Raw genomic sequence first — 18,441 nt, forward strand, 5'->3', positions numbered from 1 at the left:
TCGTAGAGCCTCGGCAGCAGCAGGTCGAGCAGTACTTGGCACCACAATGACACAACGAACTGTTAAAAGTCGGTTACATCAAGGATAGTTTCGGGACAGACCCCCTGTGGCATGCATTCCATTGACCGCTGATCACCGCCGTTTGTGACTTCAGTGGTTCAAGCGAGACTTCATTGGAGAGCGAAGTGGAGGTCTGTAATGATGAGAGCCGGTTTTACCTTCATGCAAGTGATGGCCGTGTGTTGGTTAGTAAGCAATCTGTCTGAGTGCTAGACACACTGGACCTACACCTGGAGTTATGGTCTGTGGTACGATTTCATATGACTGCAGGAGCACTCTCCTGGTTATCCTAAGCATGCTGACTGCTAATTTGTACGTGAGTCTGGTGATTCGACTTGTTGTGCTGCCATTCATTTACAGCACTCCAGGGCGTGTTTTGCAACATGGTCATGTTCGTCCACATACAGCTGTTCTAACCCAACATCCTCTACAATGTGGACATGTTGCTGTGGCCTGCTCGATCACCAGATCTGTCTCCAACCGAGCACATGTAAGGGTATCATCTCACGACAGCTTCAGCGTCATCCACAAGCAGCATTAACCATCCCTGTACTGGCCGACCAAGTGCACCAGACATTTAACTCCAGCCCCCAAAGTGACATCAAGCACCAGTACGACACAATAAATTCACTTTTGAGTGCTCGCTTTCAACATCCTGACGGTTACACCAGTTATTAATGTACCAGCATTTCACACGTGCTATGGCTGTTGTCGCACTTCCATTAAAACGTGAACTTCCAGCGTTAATATCCTGAATACTGTGATAGTTGACCGTTATTCCTGGTGTGAGACGTTATCATTGAACCATATTTAATTGGTATCACCGTCAGCATTTCCATGTCATATGCGTTTATTCTGATGAGAGTGCCAATGTGTAAAAGTAATCAGTACCTCCAGAAGCATAAAGTGTTTACATATTAAAACATACTACACTAAGTACCAAATCTGTTAATACTTATCATGAATAGTTGTTAGTAAATTCAAATAATTGTATCCGATGAACTTCTCTGCTGCTAATCGTCCGAACTGTAGTACGCAAGACTGTTAATTTTTAACAACTTTCTATTAAAGAAAATCGGCAAAAATTATTTCATTCGATTATTATTGACGTAAGCCCTACAACGTAAGTACGCACACCGTTAAAACCGAAAATACCGTTATAGCTACTTTTGGTATGCAAGCCCTGTCAGTCTTCATAACATGCAAACTAAAATTATTACATGTTTAGTCAGAACTGTAGGGCTATTTTGAGGTATTTGAGGAATTCTTCGAGATGGAAATACTCCAGATCTCACAAGTGTGAGTGCGAGAAAATCCATAAAATGCGCACTGAGGTCAACACATGTACATCTACATCATCTACATCTACATCTACATGCATAGTCCACAAGCCACCTGATGGTGTGTGGCGGAGGGTACTTTGAGTACCTCTATCGGTTCTCCCTCCTAATCCAGTCTCGTATCGTTCGTGGAAAAAAAAGATTGTCGGTATGCCTCTGTGTGGTCTCTAATCTCTCTGATTTTGTCCTCATGGTCTCTTCGCAAGATATACGTAGGAGGGACCAATATACTGCTTGACTCCTCGGTAAAGGTATGTTCTCGAAACTTCAGCAAAAGCCTGTACCGAGCTACTGAGCGTCTCTCCTGCAGAATGTTCCACTGGAGTTTATCTTTCACCTCCGTAACGTTTTCGCGATTACTAAATGATCCTGTAACGAAGCGCGCTGCTCTCCATTGGATCTTCTCTATCTGTTCTATCAACCCTATCTGGTATGGATCCCACACTGGTGAGCAATATTCAACCAGTGGGCGAACAAGTGTACTGTAACCTACTTCCTTTCTTTTCGGACTGCATTTCCTTAGGATTCTTCCAATGAATCTCAGTCTGGCATCTGCTTTACCGACGATTAATTTTATATGGTCATTCCATTTTAAATCACCCCTAATGCCTACTCCCAGATAATTTATGGAATTAACGGCTTCCAGTTGCTGACCTGCTATATTGTAGCTAAATGATAAAGGATCTTTCTTTGTATGTATTCGCAGCACATTACCCTTGTCTACATTGAGATTCAGTTGCCATTCCCTGCTCCATGCGTCAATTCGCTGCAGATCCTCCTGCATTTCAGTACAATTTTCTGTTGTTGCAACCTCTCCATATACTACAGCATCATCCGCAAAAAGCCTCAGTGAACTTCCAAGGTCATTTATGTATATTGTGAATAGCAACGGTCCTACGACACACAACTGCGGCACACCTGAAATCACTCTTACTTCGGAATCCTTCTCTCCATTGAGAATGACCTTGTGAACAGCTACCTCTTAAGTGCCAATACGCAAGAAGAAATGAACTAGTAAAACTAACTAGTTAACATTTTCTATTGACAGAAGAAACAAACAAAGAAAGAGAGAGTGGGACAGTAAAAAAAAACTTGGTATTTATTTACTCATTAGGAACGGAAGACATCTTGTATACATGCAGCTTTCGGCTGAAATAAAAGCGCGGAAGAAAAAAACTTAGCGTCCAGCGATGGCGTGGTCATTACATACGGACCACAGGATCCCAATGTGGGAGGGAGAGGGAGATTGGGCAGGAAATCGGCCACGGCGTTAGGGAAACCACGGAAAACCTAGATGGGAACGGGTATTGGAACCGGCGTCCTGACGAATGCCAGTTCAGTGTCTTAACAGCGCGCCACCTCGCTCAGTTAGACAACCGTCTACTCTGCTACTCGAGTGTCAGTACTTTTTTCTGACGTCTTTCTTTGTGTGCAAAAAATAGTAAAAAGAAACAGTCGGAAAGGAATGTCAGAGACTGTGTCAGCAGAAACCAGAACGTTCTGGTGGCATGGTCTATCTCGTGCAGCAGTAACGCTGTGCTTACGAAAAGCGGACACAGAACAGTATCAGCGAGCAACAGAGGGCAAAGCTCTGAGAAATGATACTTCGACCATTGCACTCCGGTCGACTGAACACACGTGGGAGAAGATTTTCAATTTTTCTTTCATCCATCTACATCCACACTTCTTGTTTCATTTTTGGAGCGTTTTACATCCTTACGCCGTTGGCTGATATTAATTACAATATTGAATCAGTTCTAAAAGGATAGGGAAAGTGATCCAATGAATCGTGGATGTGTTGACTGAACTACATCGGCATTCTCCTGATCTAATTTTGGACAACCATTTCATAACAGTTTCACAATATCTGGACATAGGTTTGAATCTGGTCACTCCAAGGAAGTCCTTGCATTATATTCGTCAGATTTGCGATATTTAATTGCCGCGTGAAATACCAAAGCAGACTGACATAGACAGGGAAGAGACGAGAAAATCGGCCGTAACCTAGTTAACAGAATCGTCCCAGCAGAAGCTTGAAGTGATTAAGGAAACCATAATAGAATTAACTCAATGGGATATGAGCTGGATTTGAACCTTGCCCTGCTGACAACTAAGCCACCTCATCTACCACTAGGTCACATCATTCTTTAGTGCACTGGAGATTGTGAAGGTGAATTCCTGCTTCTTTTACTCACCTATCGTCTAATTCGTTGCCGACTTTTAAACATATCGTATTTCGTTTCTTAAGACAAATATTTGGAGTGATACACTCATGCTATCCCGAGTCGTACAAGAATGTTGTTTGGAAATATGCCACACTGTAACATAGGCACACATGGTTTGCAGTCGATTTCCGGAGCTGTTATGGTATAATTTACTTTAGAGAGCTAAGAGATATTTACATTCATTTCCTTCAAAGATTCAAACGTTTATATCAAAAGATACCAAAAGTTTAATACTTAATAAATTTAGAGGAGCCAATTTATTTACGGGCGACAAATTGCGATAAGTTGGCAGCAAGAAAAGAAATAAAGAAGTTAGGGATTTAACTGTCAATAGACTATTAGGTTGCAAATCGGCCGCGCTTTGTTTATAGAACACCTGAAGGTAGAGATGATGGTGATTTGTTCCTTGATCCTCTCCAACTTGAGGCCAGTATCTTAAAAACGGCATCGCCCATCTCGGTCTGAAGCAAAGACGTGAAAATTTCATTTGTACAACTTCAACACTACTAGGAGGAGAAAGAGAGAGGGGGGCATAAGAAGTAAAAAAGACAGGTAAAAGTTTTAATACCTCACCGCCACCCATATGGGTATCTCGTCCTTCCTTTCTTTAGAGAGAATTTTTCGCCGCGCGGGATTAGCCGAGCGGTCTCGGGCGCTGCAGTCATGGACTGTGCGGCTGGTCCCGGCGGAGGTTCGAGTCCTCCCTTGGGCATGGGTGTGTGTGTTTGTCCTTAGGATAATTTAGGTTAAGCAGTGTGTAAGCTTAGGGACTGATGACCTTATCAGTTAAATCCCATAAGATTTCACACACATTTGAACATTTTTAGAGAATTTTTCCTACTCATGATACGGTTTAGCAGTCCCACAGAGCATGAGTCAACATGAAATATCGTAACCAATCGGTAACCATATCCACTATCTTTCGTTCTTTTGCTACCACCTGAAAAACACATATTTTTTACAAAGAACTGTAGCGCCGTATTTCGTTTCTGTGCATGTTTTCCCTCTACACTTCACTGGATGTAAATTTTTATGTTCCTTTTCTGATGTTGGCAGTGTTTACACATTTAATTTCCTCGCGTGGTCCCAGATTTTCACCAGTGATCTTTCTGTATCATTATTGAGCCACACAGTTTGACCAAGACCAGCGCCCTGTGCCATGTAACGGTTTAACCAGTCGGAGACTGCTTCTCTTCTCTTTCTTGTACGATAGCTGATCGCCAGCTCATAATCCAGTAACTGTAATGCCAAACGAAATATCCAGCTCCTGACATTCTTGGCTGGGTTCAAAAACGCTGGAGCTTGGTGATCGGTGCGTTTCATGATCAGTGCGCTTACTGGTCAGTGCAGTCTTATTGATGTATTCTTTCCCAAAACCTGCTCGCAGAATTTCTTCACAGCATACACAACCGCGAACATCTCTAACTCACTTATGAAATACCGGACCTGCACATTGCATACATGTGCTTACTGTCAACATACTTTCCGTATCATACAGAACTCAATTTCTTCCATTGCATTGTACTGTATTGTATGGAACTGGGGTCCTAGAAACGACGGAGAGGCTTCGTCCCCGCCGTAGCCTCAGTGATACACAACCCCACAACACGTTACAGCAGTCCACTCACCCCATTGCCGCCCCATATCGAACCCAGAGTTATTGTGCTGTTCGGCCCCCAGTGGACACCCCCCTCTCCCTCCCCCCCCCCCCCCCCCTACTCCCCGGGAACGTCTCACACTAGACGTGTGTAACCCCAATGTTTGCGTAGTACAGTAATTATGGTGTATGTGTACGTGGAGACAGTGTTTGCGCAGCAATCGCCGAAATAGTGTAACTGAGGCGGAATAAGGGTAACCAGCCCACATTCGCTTAGGCAGATGGTAAACCGCCTTAAAAACCATCCACAGACTGGCCGGCACACCGACACTAATCCGCCGGGCGTATTCGCGCCGGGCACCGAAACGCCTTCACGCCCGGAAAGCAGTGCGTTGGACCGCTCGGCTAACCGGGTGGGCATTTCTGCCATACTTGCGTCAGTATTTAGATGGAGCTGTTTTGCAAATCAGGATGAAGTAAGCATGTAATCATGTGAAAAGATTATTTCATTTTGTAAAATGACACCTGCTACTTCTGGTGTCATGTCTATTTCTTTTTAGTTTCTTCAGAAACTCGTATAAAAGACTGAGAAGGTGATTATAGTTGATTGGTTGCCTTTTCTGAAAACAGTATTTCAGCTGCTACATTTTTTTCTTTGGCTGAGTGGATTCCTTCAAGTGAGTTTTACAAAACCAGAATTTCGAGAGACACAGACGGAAATTGCAGTCTAGCTGGAGTATCATTCTACACAAACCACAGAGAACTGCCTCAGCCATTATCTAAATATTGCATTCATTTCTGCTAAAAACAGAGAGCTATAGTACTTTCATCTGAATATATCCCTGTGATAAATATACTGGATTCCTGCGGAGGCAAAAGTCTGGAGCTTTTGGCAAGATGCGCGTAGTTCAACTTGGTCGATGCGAGCAGTGAAGTCTCGTATCATTGACCAGATAATTCCTAAAAATTGTTTCAAAATATCTTGGGTGAGTTCAGGAGCTGCTCTGTCTGTTTCCATGCAGCTAAAGAAAAACAAAGCATTACATCTTGCATCGGCACTATAGCCAGCAGATTTTACATACTCTGAGGCGGCTCCTGTTATGGTACCACTTTCTTCCATCACTCACCAGACTTGAGTTTTTGAATCGTGGTACTTCCACATAATGCAATACTTGCAAGTAACTGAGGGCTTGTCATCGCATATTCTGAAACGGTCTGAAGCTTCATTTTTCTAGGCTAATATCAGAATACCATCGAATGCGTCTGAATAATTCTGTCCACCTCTGCGTTGAAATTCTGTGAACACCTATCGTTAAAACCTCAACAGTATCTGTTTCTTCTACATGTAGTAAAGCCACTTGCATCAATGTCTGCTCTCATGGTGCGCAGGAAATGACTACTTTTTCAGCATTAGCTTCTCTTACGTCAAATGTTCTCCTAGCTTCTCGAAATCATTGTCACACCTCTCTCTGCGCCACATATGGATTTATTCAATCATCTCACATCTACTAAGGCTCATGACAGCACATCACTCCAACCACATACAATCCCATTCTATGTATTAGGTAGTACCTAAATTATTTTATTGTTGCCCACAATTGTTACCATACTTTATTTTTCCGTTTTCCTTCCATTAATTACGAATGCTAGAATCACAACAACTCCTCGCTCCAGGATAGCTTTCAGAGGCTGGTCTAACTCCGTGATTCTGTTGTATTTACCATTTGATATTGCTGTGGCTCCAGAACCTGTTTTGACATATTTAACATTTTCTTTCAATTTACATGTCGTTTGATTGAGCAACACCTCAGTGTACATTTTATTTGTATGTCACCCTTGTCCAATTCTTTGACCATGAACAGTCAATATTTTAAGCTCATCTATGGTTCAAAGGACATTGATTGCCACATTCCTCTTTTAAATCTCGATTTATGTCTCATGTTTCTTTTGTGTCCCATAGTTTTCTTTACTCACACTGCGCTGCAGTTTTATATTTATGTCAAACTCCTTCTGATTATGTTTATGAATGGCATTTATTCTACGTGACTGCTGTGACAGAAGGTCACAACTATCACAGTGCTCTTCTATCTTCCTTCCGTTTGTTCGGTAATAAGGTTACTTCCATTTCTTCACTACCTGGATTCCTCAGGCTGAATTTCCAGTAGTGTTCATCTTGTCTTCCAGGTGGCTTGTACTGTATTATATTCTATTGCACTGGGGACCTAGAAAGGACGGAGAGGCTTCGTCCCCACCGTAGCCTTAGTGGTAGACAATCCCACAACAGGCTACAGCAGTCCAGTTATCACTCCGCCGCCGCACCGAATCCAGGGTTATTGTGCGGTTCAGTCCCCAGTGGACCCTCTCCTCTACGAACGTCTCAAACCAGACGAGCGTAACCCCAATATTTGCGTGATAGAGTAATTATGGTGTATGCGTACGTGGAGAAAGTGTTTGCGCAGCAACCGCCGACATAGTGTAACTGAGGCGGAATAATGGGAATCAGAGGCGCAGAGGCGCCTTAAAAACTATCCACAGACTGGCCAGCACACCGAACCTCGACACTAATCCTCCGGGCTGATTCGTGCCGGCGACCGGCACCCCTTCCCGCCCGGTCCAAGTGGCTGCTACGTCCATTCTGTTCTAATTCAACCATGGTCAGTGACTGTTATGTCTCCATGAATGCTTGGTCGTTCATCAGCAACCTTCTATGGACGTGTGCAGAAAGTATAAATGCATCGCAGCCCACTATTTGGAGTCCTGCATTCTATCTCTCAGACAATTCGCCGGAATCGCTAGGTTTCCTGCACATGTGGCCTGAAATACTCCAGAGGTCTGCCACGGGTATTTGTAACTCGAGAAAGCGATATGTAAAGTCATGCTATAGAATGACCAGAAATATATCTCGTGGCTTCTTATACGCTACTGATTTTACGCAGGTCACTGTTAGCTAAGCTGTTTCCTTGTGGTCTTGCCTGTGTCGAATATAAAGCAAAGTTGTCCTCCTCCAAAATTCCTTATCACATAAGTATATTTCCAGATTTTGGGTTTTCGCTTTGACAGCGTTCAAATGTAGGCAGTAAACGATCAGTGTTCTAAATTCGTTGAGGGAACTGTGCTTATTCGTCGAGAGGCAGTTCACGTCCACCACAGCGTTATTTCTTAACATCTAAATTTATTTCTAAAGTTTCTCCTCCTTACTCTTTTGGACTGTATTTACTCTTGTGGGCGTAAATTTTACTCATTGCAGTCGATTTTGAAATTACGGCTCACTCTGTGCTCAGAACTTTCCAGTACTCAAATCTGATTCTTCATTACACCGATCTCCTCACTTTTAGTTCTATCCACTGAATACTGCTCACATTTTACGGAAGTTTGATGAGTTTGGTGTCGATTTAGGATACCTTTTTGAAAACTGAGTCAAATGTACCCCACAATAATTTATTTATCCCCTCTCCACAAAATCTGTATTATTCAAGCCCCATCCCAGAAAAATTGATATTATGTTAATATTAATTTATTTATAGATTTAAACAGATGGTATGGAGCAGACTGTTTTCTCTTTGTCAGGAGAAATCCTATATTCGGAGAAATTTATTTTAATGCCGGGCTATACGAGAATTTGTTTCTGGTAGAACAAAAACATTTTAACGTAATTGCTAGGCGCAAGCTATTTTTACAATTATTAGTATTGTTTAATCAAATGTTGTGGAAAGAATTCTGATCAGGCCTGAAACATTACCAGTTAATGAGGTGCATTTATGTTTAAATAACCACCAAAATGAAAACTGAATGCAGTATTTACAAAACATCCCTCTCAAAATGCTTTTCCTGAGTTCTGAAATCTCGAGCATGACTCACAATAATATTACAAAGTTTGGTCGCAAAGAAACAAGAAGAAGCCCACTGTGCTACAGCAGTAGAAATATGCACTGATCAGACCGAACATTACAACGACAGACCTACTATCGAAGTAAACCTGTCCAGGCGATAGCAGCGTCACCTGGCGAAGAATGAGTGCTAGTCAGACACATGCTCGGTGCATATAATATCAGTGAGCGTGCTGTCTGTGTGTGGAATGGGGAAGGCTCGCGAGTTATCTGAGTTTGACCGAGGGCAGACTGTGATGATCGGCGGCTCAGCATTTCAGAAACTGCACGACTTGTCGGTTGTTTGAGGAGTGCTGTAGTGAGTACCTTCAACACGTGGCGAAACCAAGATGAAACCACGTCCGGAGGTCGTGTGGCTGGGCGGCCACCCCTCGTTACAGATGTCGGACTTCGTAGGCTGGGCAGACTGGTAAAGGAAGACAGGTGGGGAACTGTAGTGGAATTAATATCACACTTCAATGCTGGTCAGAGTACAAGCGTGTCTGAACATACAAGCACCAAACACTCCTAACGACGGGCCTCTGCAGCCGACGACCTTTACATGTGCCAATGTTAACACCACGACATCGGAAACTGCGACAGAAATGGGCAGGTGACTATCGGCACTGGATGTTGGCGCAGAGAGAGAGCGTTGCGTGATCTGATGAATCCGATACCTCCTTCATCATGGCTATGGGAGGGCGCGAATCCGTCGTCTTCCAGGGAAACATCTTTTTACACCTGTACTGCAGGACGTAGACAAGCTGGCGGTGGCTCCATTACGTTCTGGGGAACAAAAATGGTTCAAATAAATCTTATAAGCACTATGGGACTTAATATCTGAGGTCATCAGTGCCCTAGACTTAGAACTACTTAAACCTAACTAACCTAAGAACATCACACACATCCATGCCCGAAACAGGATTCGAACCTGCGACCGTAGCAGCAGCGTGGTTCCGCACTGAAGTCCCTAGAACCGATCGGCCACAGCAGCCGGGTCTGGGGAACATTGAAGTGGGCATCCATGGGGCCAGTGGAGTTCGTACAAGGCACCATGACGGCCAAGGAGTATCAAACACTGGTTTGCAGACCACGTTCACTCATTCATGACGCTCATATCTCCCGACGGCAGACATCAAGATAATGCGCTATGTCACAAGGCCAGGAGTGTGATGGAGTGGTTCGAGGAACATAGTGGCGAGTTCCAATTGATGTTCTGCCCTCCCCTCCTCCCCCAAAACTCTCCATATCTGAACCCGGTCGAACACATCTGGGATGTGATTCAGCGTGGCGCCAGAGCTCATCGACCCATAATCGGAATTTAAGGGAATTACGTGACTTGTGTGTACAGATGTGATGCCAGTTCTCTCTAGCGACCTACCAAGGCCTCGTTGCTCCCATGCCACGGCTCGTCGCCCCTGTTATCCGTATCAAAGGTGCACATATCGGCTATTACGAGGGTGATACAAATGATAACCTTAAATATTTTTTTAAATATTGTTTATTGTGCACAAGTGATACAAAGCTGTATCACTTTTCAACATAATCTCCCCCACCCTCAATGTAAGTCCTCCAGCGCTTACAAAGTGCATAAATTCCTTTAGAAAAACATTCTTTTGTCATGATGCTAAAGGACACCTGCTGACAGCAATCCACGTCGCTTTGATTTGATTGCAGGCCGCGGATGATTTTTTAGGAGATCTGTGTATGATGCACTGGCGACAGCGGTCCCTCTAGGCATGTAATGCTCCAAAATGACGAATTTTTCGTCCCAAAAGCGAGTCAGCATAACCTTCCCTGCTGATGGTTCTGTTCGAAACCTCTTTGGTTTTGGTGATGAGGAATGACGCCATTCCCTCTGCGCCCTCTTCGTTTCCGGTTGGTGGAAGTGAACCCAGGTTTCGTCCCCAGTAACGATTCTTGCAAGGAAGCCATCATCTTCTCGTTCAAAGTGCCGAAGAAGCTCTTCACAAGTATCAACACGTCGTTCTCTCATTTCAGAAGTCAGCTGCCGTGGCACCCATCACTTTGTGAAACTGGAGCACATCACGCACAATGTGGTGTGCTGACCCATGACTAATCTGTAAACATGCTGCAGAGTCATTCAGTGTCACTCGGTGGTTTTCCTTCATTATGGCTTACAGCTGCAATGTTCTGTGGAGTCACAACTCGTTGTGTCTGACCTGGACGAGGAGCACCTTCCACTGGAGTCACACCATTTGCGAACTTCCAACTCCATTCGTATACTTGCTGCTATGACAAACATGCATCACCGTACTGAACATTCATTCGTCGATGAATTTTCAGTAGGTTTCACACCTTCACTACTCAAAAATCTAATAACAGAACGCTGACTCCCCTGGTGCAAGTCGCAAGTGGGGCGGCCATCTTTATACTGATACTGCGACGGTATGTGTGCATCTGCACTATGCTGCCACCTACAGGCCATTATGTATGCTGTTTGTAGCACACTTACCAACTTACAGAATAACGGCGCGAAATTTCGATTTGTTATTACAAATTTAAGATTTTCATTTGACTCACCCTCGAAGGTAGATGGTCATAATGGTCTGTCTGATCAGTGTATGTGGCTGGCGGTCTGATAATGCCACAGTGAACGGTAATACCACGGGGGTGTTATTGGTCGCTGCTTCTACATCTACACTTAAATCTGCACCTACACTCTACAAACAACTGTGAAGTGCATGTCAGGGGTACTTCCCTTTGCAACACGAGTTCCTTCCTGTATGGATAGTGGGGAAAGCAACTGCTTAAATGCCTTTGTTCGCGGTGTAATCAGACTTATCTTGCCTTCGTGGCCCCTAAGGCAGCGGTAGGTAGGGGACTGTAATATATTTCTAGATTCTACACTTGATATCGTTTCTTCAGATTAGGTGTTGGAGGGATGCCCGTCTCCGTAGCTGAGGGGTCAGTGTGGCTAATTGCCATGTATAGGACCAGATTTAGATTTCCGGTGCTGACAGGAATTTATCCTTGATAAGAGGACTGGAACGGAGTGCACTTAGCCTCGTGAGGCTAACTAAGGAGGCAACTGACCGAGTAGTAGCGGTTACAAGGTGAAGATATCCTACAACGAGCGGGAGAGCGGTGTGCTGACCGCATGCCCGTCCACATCGCATCCAATGACGCCATTGTCAGAGGATGACACGGCGGTCGACCTACCCGATGGGCCCATAGAAGACCAAAACGAGGAGCTTTACGTTTTACATTCGCGGGATAGTTTGGCTGTTCCAGGCCTCTGCCAGTTCGATTTTCTAATCATCTCAGGTTTTCCAGAATCTCATATGACAAACGTGCGATTTGTATGTAGCATATAACCAATGTTTTTGAATCTACACTGGTTTGCATGAACAAGGTCGCTCTGTTCGAGTTACTCCATTATGCTTTAGTCCTAAAATTCTACAAGACACGGATGTCAGAGATGCTGAACACTAGTGTTGTGTGCTAGCCAACTTGTATACGGGTGAACGTATGCGTCCTTGCAAATAATAGAGACAGATTTGTCTTCGAGATCTACGGTATGTGATGGTTGAAAGAGAGTCTAAACCAGCCGCAAATTATGTATCAAATCTGACACGGATTCTATGAGCCGCTTAACTTTGTTCAGTTTTAGTGATTTCAACTGTTTCTCAACGCCAGTGACAATTGGCACATTAGTCGTGGTGGCTGATACAGGATACCGCTTCCAAGCTGTTTCAATTACTATTCATCGCTATTATTTTGCCAATGGTCGGTCAGATTATTTAGTATGATGCGACAGATCTTGCTCAGGAACAGACCGGCACGACACATGTAAACTCGCACAGTGGCTAGAGCCCTATCAAAACAGTAACAATAATTTAATCACAATAACTCGTATTCCGAGAGTTCCCATATTTCATAAAGTCTTTTCCTCCTACCAGCTGAACCAGGAAGTTTAGTCCAGCTGTTATTTGAGCAAAGACTGTTCCATTTACCAGATTGAGTCTTCTCTGTTCCATCAGCTGTGCCGCCAGCTACCCAGGGCCTCGTGATACATGACATTGTTCATCCGCCCTTCGTGGGTCATTTTATTGTTCAGACATTGTCCATAGTAACAGGGGTCGGAAGTTTCACAGCGTTGGACTGTGTAGAATCTAGACCGAAATAGCTCAAATTAGTGCCTTAGATGAATTCGAGTAATGAGAATTTCTTAAATTCACGATGGAAAGTTATGTTTTTTAACTCCTAAGAGAATGTCTTCTGATAAGCCTTCATGGGTAGGGTACAGCAGTGCATGCTTATGTTCAGAGAATTTCACAAGGCCGTACACAGAGGCGCCATACTGACGTTACGGTATGTGTTAAAATACATAAAACATACACGGTGAAGAAAAAATGCTACACTTGGAGGTCGGCATGCGATTTCTCATCTAGATTCAAGACAAAAGTTTATCTAGCAAAATCAGATGGATGCACTTTAAAGATACATGTACGAAAACGTGGAGCTGTCTACACTTTCACATCGTGTAGCGCATCGGAATGTACAGAGGAGAAAGTATCACCCCGCGCTACAGAACGAGCTGACGTATCTCACTGAGTAGACTGCTGGGGCATCCAATCTGCAATCCCCCATGGGGCTATGGTTTGAATCCTCTTCAGTTTCCTTTTTTTATTATTTAGGCGTTGGTTCCGTAGTTCACATCGTTTATGAGCAGGACATCGTTTTGTCACATGATAATAGGCTATCAAATGACAGAGGAATCTATTAAACTGCAGGCATGTGTCTAACAGCTGCACAGTGCACAACCGCAACTGGTCCTTTTAAGTTTGTGAAGGGCGGCTTCCCGACGGAGTACACAAGCGATGAATACGTCGACATGCTTTTGGTCCTGCGTACATACGATAACCGAGCTGCTGCTGCTGCTGCTAGAGCGTATGCTTCACGTTACTCTCAAAGGAGCCATCCTCAAAGAACGTTTTTCGTGGCCTGGGATAACGCCTTCGCGAGACCGGTAACCTTTGTCCACAAGTAATGGACAGAGGCCGTCTGAGGACAATCGTACTTCACAAGCAGAGAACGCGATTCTTCAAACCGTTCACCAATACCTCGGCGAAGTATCGGTGATATTGCAAAGTAATTCCAGGTGTCTCAAAGACTGATTGATGAAGTGTCGCACGATTAAAAACTGCATCCATATCGTTACGCGTTAACTCAACACTAGCCGCCAGAAGGCCGTATTCGACGAGTACAGTTCTGTGACTGGCTCTTGCACCGAGTGGAAGATAACAAACATTTGATAAATAACGTGATATGGACTGACGAATTCTTCACTTGTGAAGGTATTTTCAGCTTCCAAAATAGCCATTATTGGCCCGAATACAACCCACAAGTAACCCGTGAACGTGGCTTTCAGGCATGCTTTGACATAAACCTGTGAGCTAGAATCGTGGGATGAGTGCTTTTGGGCCCTTACCGATCACCGGACAAGTTGAATACCCCGCTGTATCATATGTTTCTTTGCAATACTTTGCCTGACGCGTTAGAGAACGTTCGCCTTGGTGTTCGGCGTCAGCTGTGTTTTCAGCATGATGGTGCACCACCACACTTTGCAAATGAATGTGAATAACTGTTTAAATGAAACGTTTCCAGGGAAGTTGACTTATCGTGGAGGTCCAATGTTCTAGCCTCAGCGTTCCCCAGACTTTAATCCACTAGATTTTTATTTACGGGAACACTTAAATGAACAAATTTAGCAGTCCACCCATGGGTGTACAAGACCTAGTAGCATGCTCGCTTCGGCAGTGATGAATGCAGGTATGTCTAGCAAAACCGGCGATTGGCGAAGTGTTTGCAAATCAAGGTGGTCGTTTTCAACACCTCTCTAAAATGAAAGTTGCTAGTTCGTGAGCGCACTGACTCTGTGAAGATAACAATAAACACCAAACTTACAGAACAAAATGATTGTGTCTAGTATACTGTGCAATCTGGTGTAACCCACCTATTGTGTATTTTGTACGGCATTGGATGAAGACGATGTTACTGTATTCATTATTATTTTCTGCTGGGATTGTGTTATGGACGAAACAAAGTGGTCATTAACGTCAGTACAAACTTCATGTTATAGAATGAAGCGCTGAAGAAACTGGTATAGGCATGCGTATTCAAATACAGACATGTAAACAGGCAGAATACGGTGCTGCGGTCAGCAACGCCTATATAGGACAAAAAGTGTTTCGTGAAGTTCTTAGGTAGTTACTGCTACTACAATGGCAGGTTATCAAGATTCAAGTGAGTCTGAACCTGGTGTTCCAGTCGGCCCACGAGCGATGGGACACAACACCTCCGAGGTAGCGATGAAGTGGGGATTTTCCCGTGCGACCATGTCACGAGTGTACCGTGATTATCATGAATCCGGTAAAACATGACATCTCCGACATCGCTGTGCCAGGAAAAAAGATCCTGCAATAACGGGACCAACGACTGAAGACAATCGTTCAACGTAACAAAAGTGTAACCCTTCCACAAATTGCTACAGATTTCAGTGCTGGGCCATTAACGAGTGTCAGCGTGCGAACCATTCAACGAAACATCATCGATATGGGCTTTCGGAACCCACTCGTGTACTCTTGATGACTGCACGACACAAAGCTTTATGCCTCACCTGGGCCCGTCAACACCGACATTGGACTGTTGATGACTGGAAACATTTTGCCTGGTCGGACGACTCTCGGCTCAAATTGTATCGAGCGGATGGATGCGTACGAATGTGGAGACAACCTCGTGAATCCATGGACCCTGCATATCAGCAGAGGAGTGTTCAGATTGGTGGAGGCTCTGTAATGGTGTGAGGAGTGTACAGTTGTAGTGATATGGTGATATGGGACCCCTGATACATCTAGGTACGACTGTGACAGGTGACACGTACGTAAGCATCCTGTCTGATCATCTTCATCCATTCATGTCCATTGTGCATTCCGACGGACCTGGGCAATTCCAGCAGGACAATGCGACACCTCACACGTCCAGAATTGCTACAGAGTGTCTCCCGAAACACTCTTCTAAGTTTAAATACTTCCGTTGGCCACCAAACTCCTTGATGACTGCACGATACAAAGCTTTACGCCTCGCCTGGGCCCGTCAGTTGAGCATATCTGTGAAGAGAGCTCCACTTCCTCGTAGTTTTCCAGATTTATGGACAGCCCTGCAGGATTCATGCTGCCAGTTCCCTCCAGTACTAATTCAGACGTTAGTCGTGCCCACACCTCGTCGTGTTCCGTCACTTCTGCGTGCTCGCGGTGTCCCTACACGATATTAGGCAGATGTACCAGTTTCTTTAGTTCTTGAGTGTATCTTAATGTGTAAATAAAGATAACAATAACAGGAAGGAATACACAAGATACAATACAATACAATACAAACGCATTGTGTTAGTGAATATTTGGTATAATTTGATGCTTTAACAGGAAAAAAAGCGTGGCGCGAACGCGACACGTACATTGGCAAGTTTCATATCCGTTCCCCAACTCAGGGGTGTAACGCTGTGGTTAGCTCATTAGACTCGCATTCGGGATAATGACGATTCAAACCGCGCCCGGCCATCCTGATTCAGGATTTCCGTGATTTCCCTGCATCGCTTAAGGTAAATGCCGGGATGATTTCTTTGATTGGGCACTGCCGCTTTCCTTCTCCATCCTTCCCTAATCCGAAGTTGTGCTCCGTCTCCAATGACCTCGTTGTTGACGGTACGTTAAAAACTTATCTCCTGTTCCTGCTCCGTTTCCCTACGGCATTGCTTCGTCTCATTCAGCTAACGGAACAACTCCAGCACAGCGCAAACTTCATGCTACCTTTTGTTGGCCACGCTGGGCGCCGTTACAGCATTGGCGGAGCCTTGTTTTTAAATCGCATTTCTATTAATTCTGTTTGCAGGACTAGGTTTTGTTAGATACACTTTTGTCTTTAGTTGGAGTGAGGTATCACATGCCGAAAGCCAAGTGCGGCATTTTTTCTTCACCTTCACGCATTGTCTGTGCGTAAAACGTACCTGCAAAAATAAAAAAAACACATGATCCACTAGACCACAGGTATGTGCTGCTTTCTAAACGTCACACTCGAAGAGAAAGATTTTACGTAAGTCAAGTAGAGCCATTCTTCTAATAAGAACATAAAAGTAAATTATTTAGAGGAGTCTTTTTGTATAGAAAATATTCACCATAAATTAAATAAAGGGCGCATAATACAGAACTAATTCTTAAACACTCAACTAGACGGTTTTAGGCGAAGCCTAATTTGAAAGATATCCTTGAACGTATCATTTAATTCTGCTACAGTCACCTGAGTAGCATGGGTGATTAAATGTGTATGGCCATTATGGGAGACAGCTCATCTATGTATTGAAATTCCTCAGTATAAGGATTCAGATAAACAGAACTAAAAACAGACATTTGCCGATCCTTCTTGCGGAAGAGCAAAAAACCCGAGCAGAGACCGCTTTGAAGTTCTCCGTTATATTCGTTTCCATAAATTCACAGAACCCTGCCTTTAGCCGTCCTTAGCTGTTCATAATTTAGTTTTTTATCAATCTCCCATTATTAGTATTACTGACACATGGAAAGGTAGTACTCCGCTCCAATTGATGCTTCAATGCGCCACAAAACTAACATTTCTACTCGAGTTAGCCTCTATGTTCATTTCCCTATTTACAAATTTTCCGAAACTGGTTATTAATACCCACTCTACGCTTTTCAGCGTCTGCCTCTGCGCTGTAGGTATCAACGATGCTTCTGCCTTTAACGCTATACCTCTGCTTCACACTGAGCTTGCTGAAATTCATTGTTCCTTTTGAAATATTTACAGTTTTATAGAATATAACAGAAATACTAGAACGCAAATATTTTGTCAACAGGTGCTGCTTAACCAAAGGCCGAGGGTACCAACCAGTTCACAAAAGCTCAAAGATTCTTTGCACCATATTATAAACTGGACAACGTGATTATTGTGCCTCATCTCTCACAATAACGTACATCGTATAATTACGTTCTTGTAGATAATTTGAATGTATAATACAAATGCATAAATCAAAACATTCCCTTTTAATTAACATTGAATGTGAATATATTTATAAAAAATAAAGTATTCTTTATAAAAATCGTAACGTTGTTTTACTTGAACGTTTAACCTAATTAAAGACGTTTACTTTGTTTTAAAGCACAAAATGAGTGTTTTCCCCCCTCTCTTCATTGTATTCCATATTCCCAAGCATATTCATACCTCCAGGATAACTCGTCCTGCTTTCAAAAACGTACCTTTGTTTATTCTTTTAAATTTGTAGAATGCAATAAGATAGAATATCACCACAGACATTCCAATTT

The 18,441-nt window shown here is 43.6% G+C and overlaps 1 protein-coding gene across 1 annotated transcript in view; it reads left to right on the forward strand.

Annotated features, from left to right (window-relative positions):
• Positions 1–18,169, forward strand: part of LOC126299052 (retrotransposon Gag-like protein 5) — a 262,032-nt gene extending 243,863 nt beyond the window's left edge. Inside the window, exon 4 of the mRNA XM_049990709.1 lies at positions 17,976–18,169. Within this exon, the coding sequence (XP_049846666.1) occupies positions 17,976–18,048 (73 nt within the window). The 3' untranslated portion in view covers positions 18,049–18,169. The remainder of the gene's footprint in view (positions 1–17,975) is intronic.
• The last annotated feature ends 272 nt before the right edge of the window (positions 18,170–18,441 follow it).

The sequence above is a fragment of the Schistocerca gregaria genome, chromosome X, assembly GCF_023897955.1.
Source record: "Schistocerca gregaria isolate iqSchGreg1 chromosome X, iqSchGreg1.2, whole genome shotgun sequence".
NCBI classification, from domain to species: domain Eukaryota; kingdom Metazoa; phylum Arthropoda; class Insecta; order Orthoptera; family Acrididae; genus Schistocerca; species Schistocerca gregaria.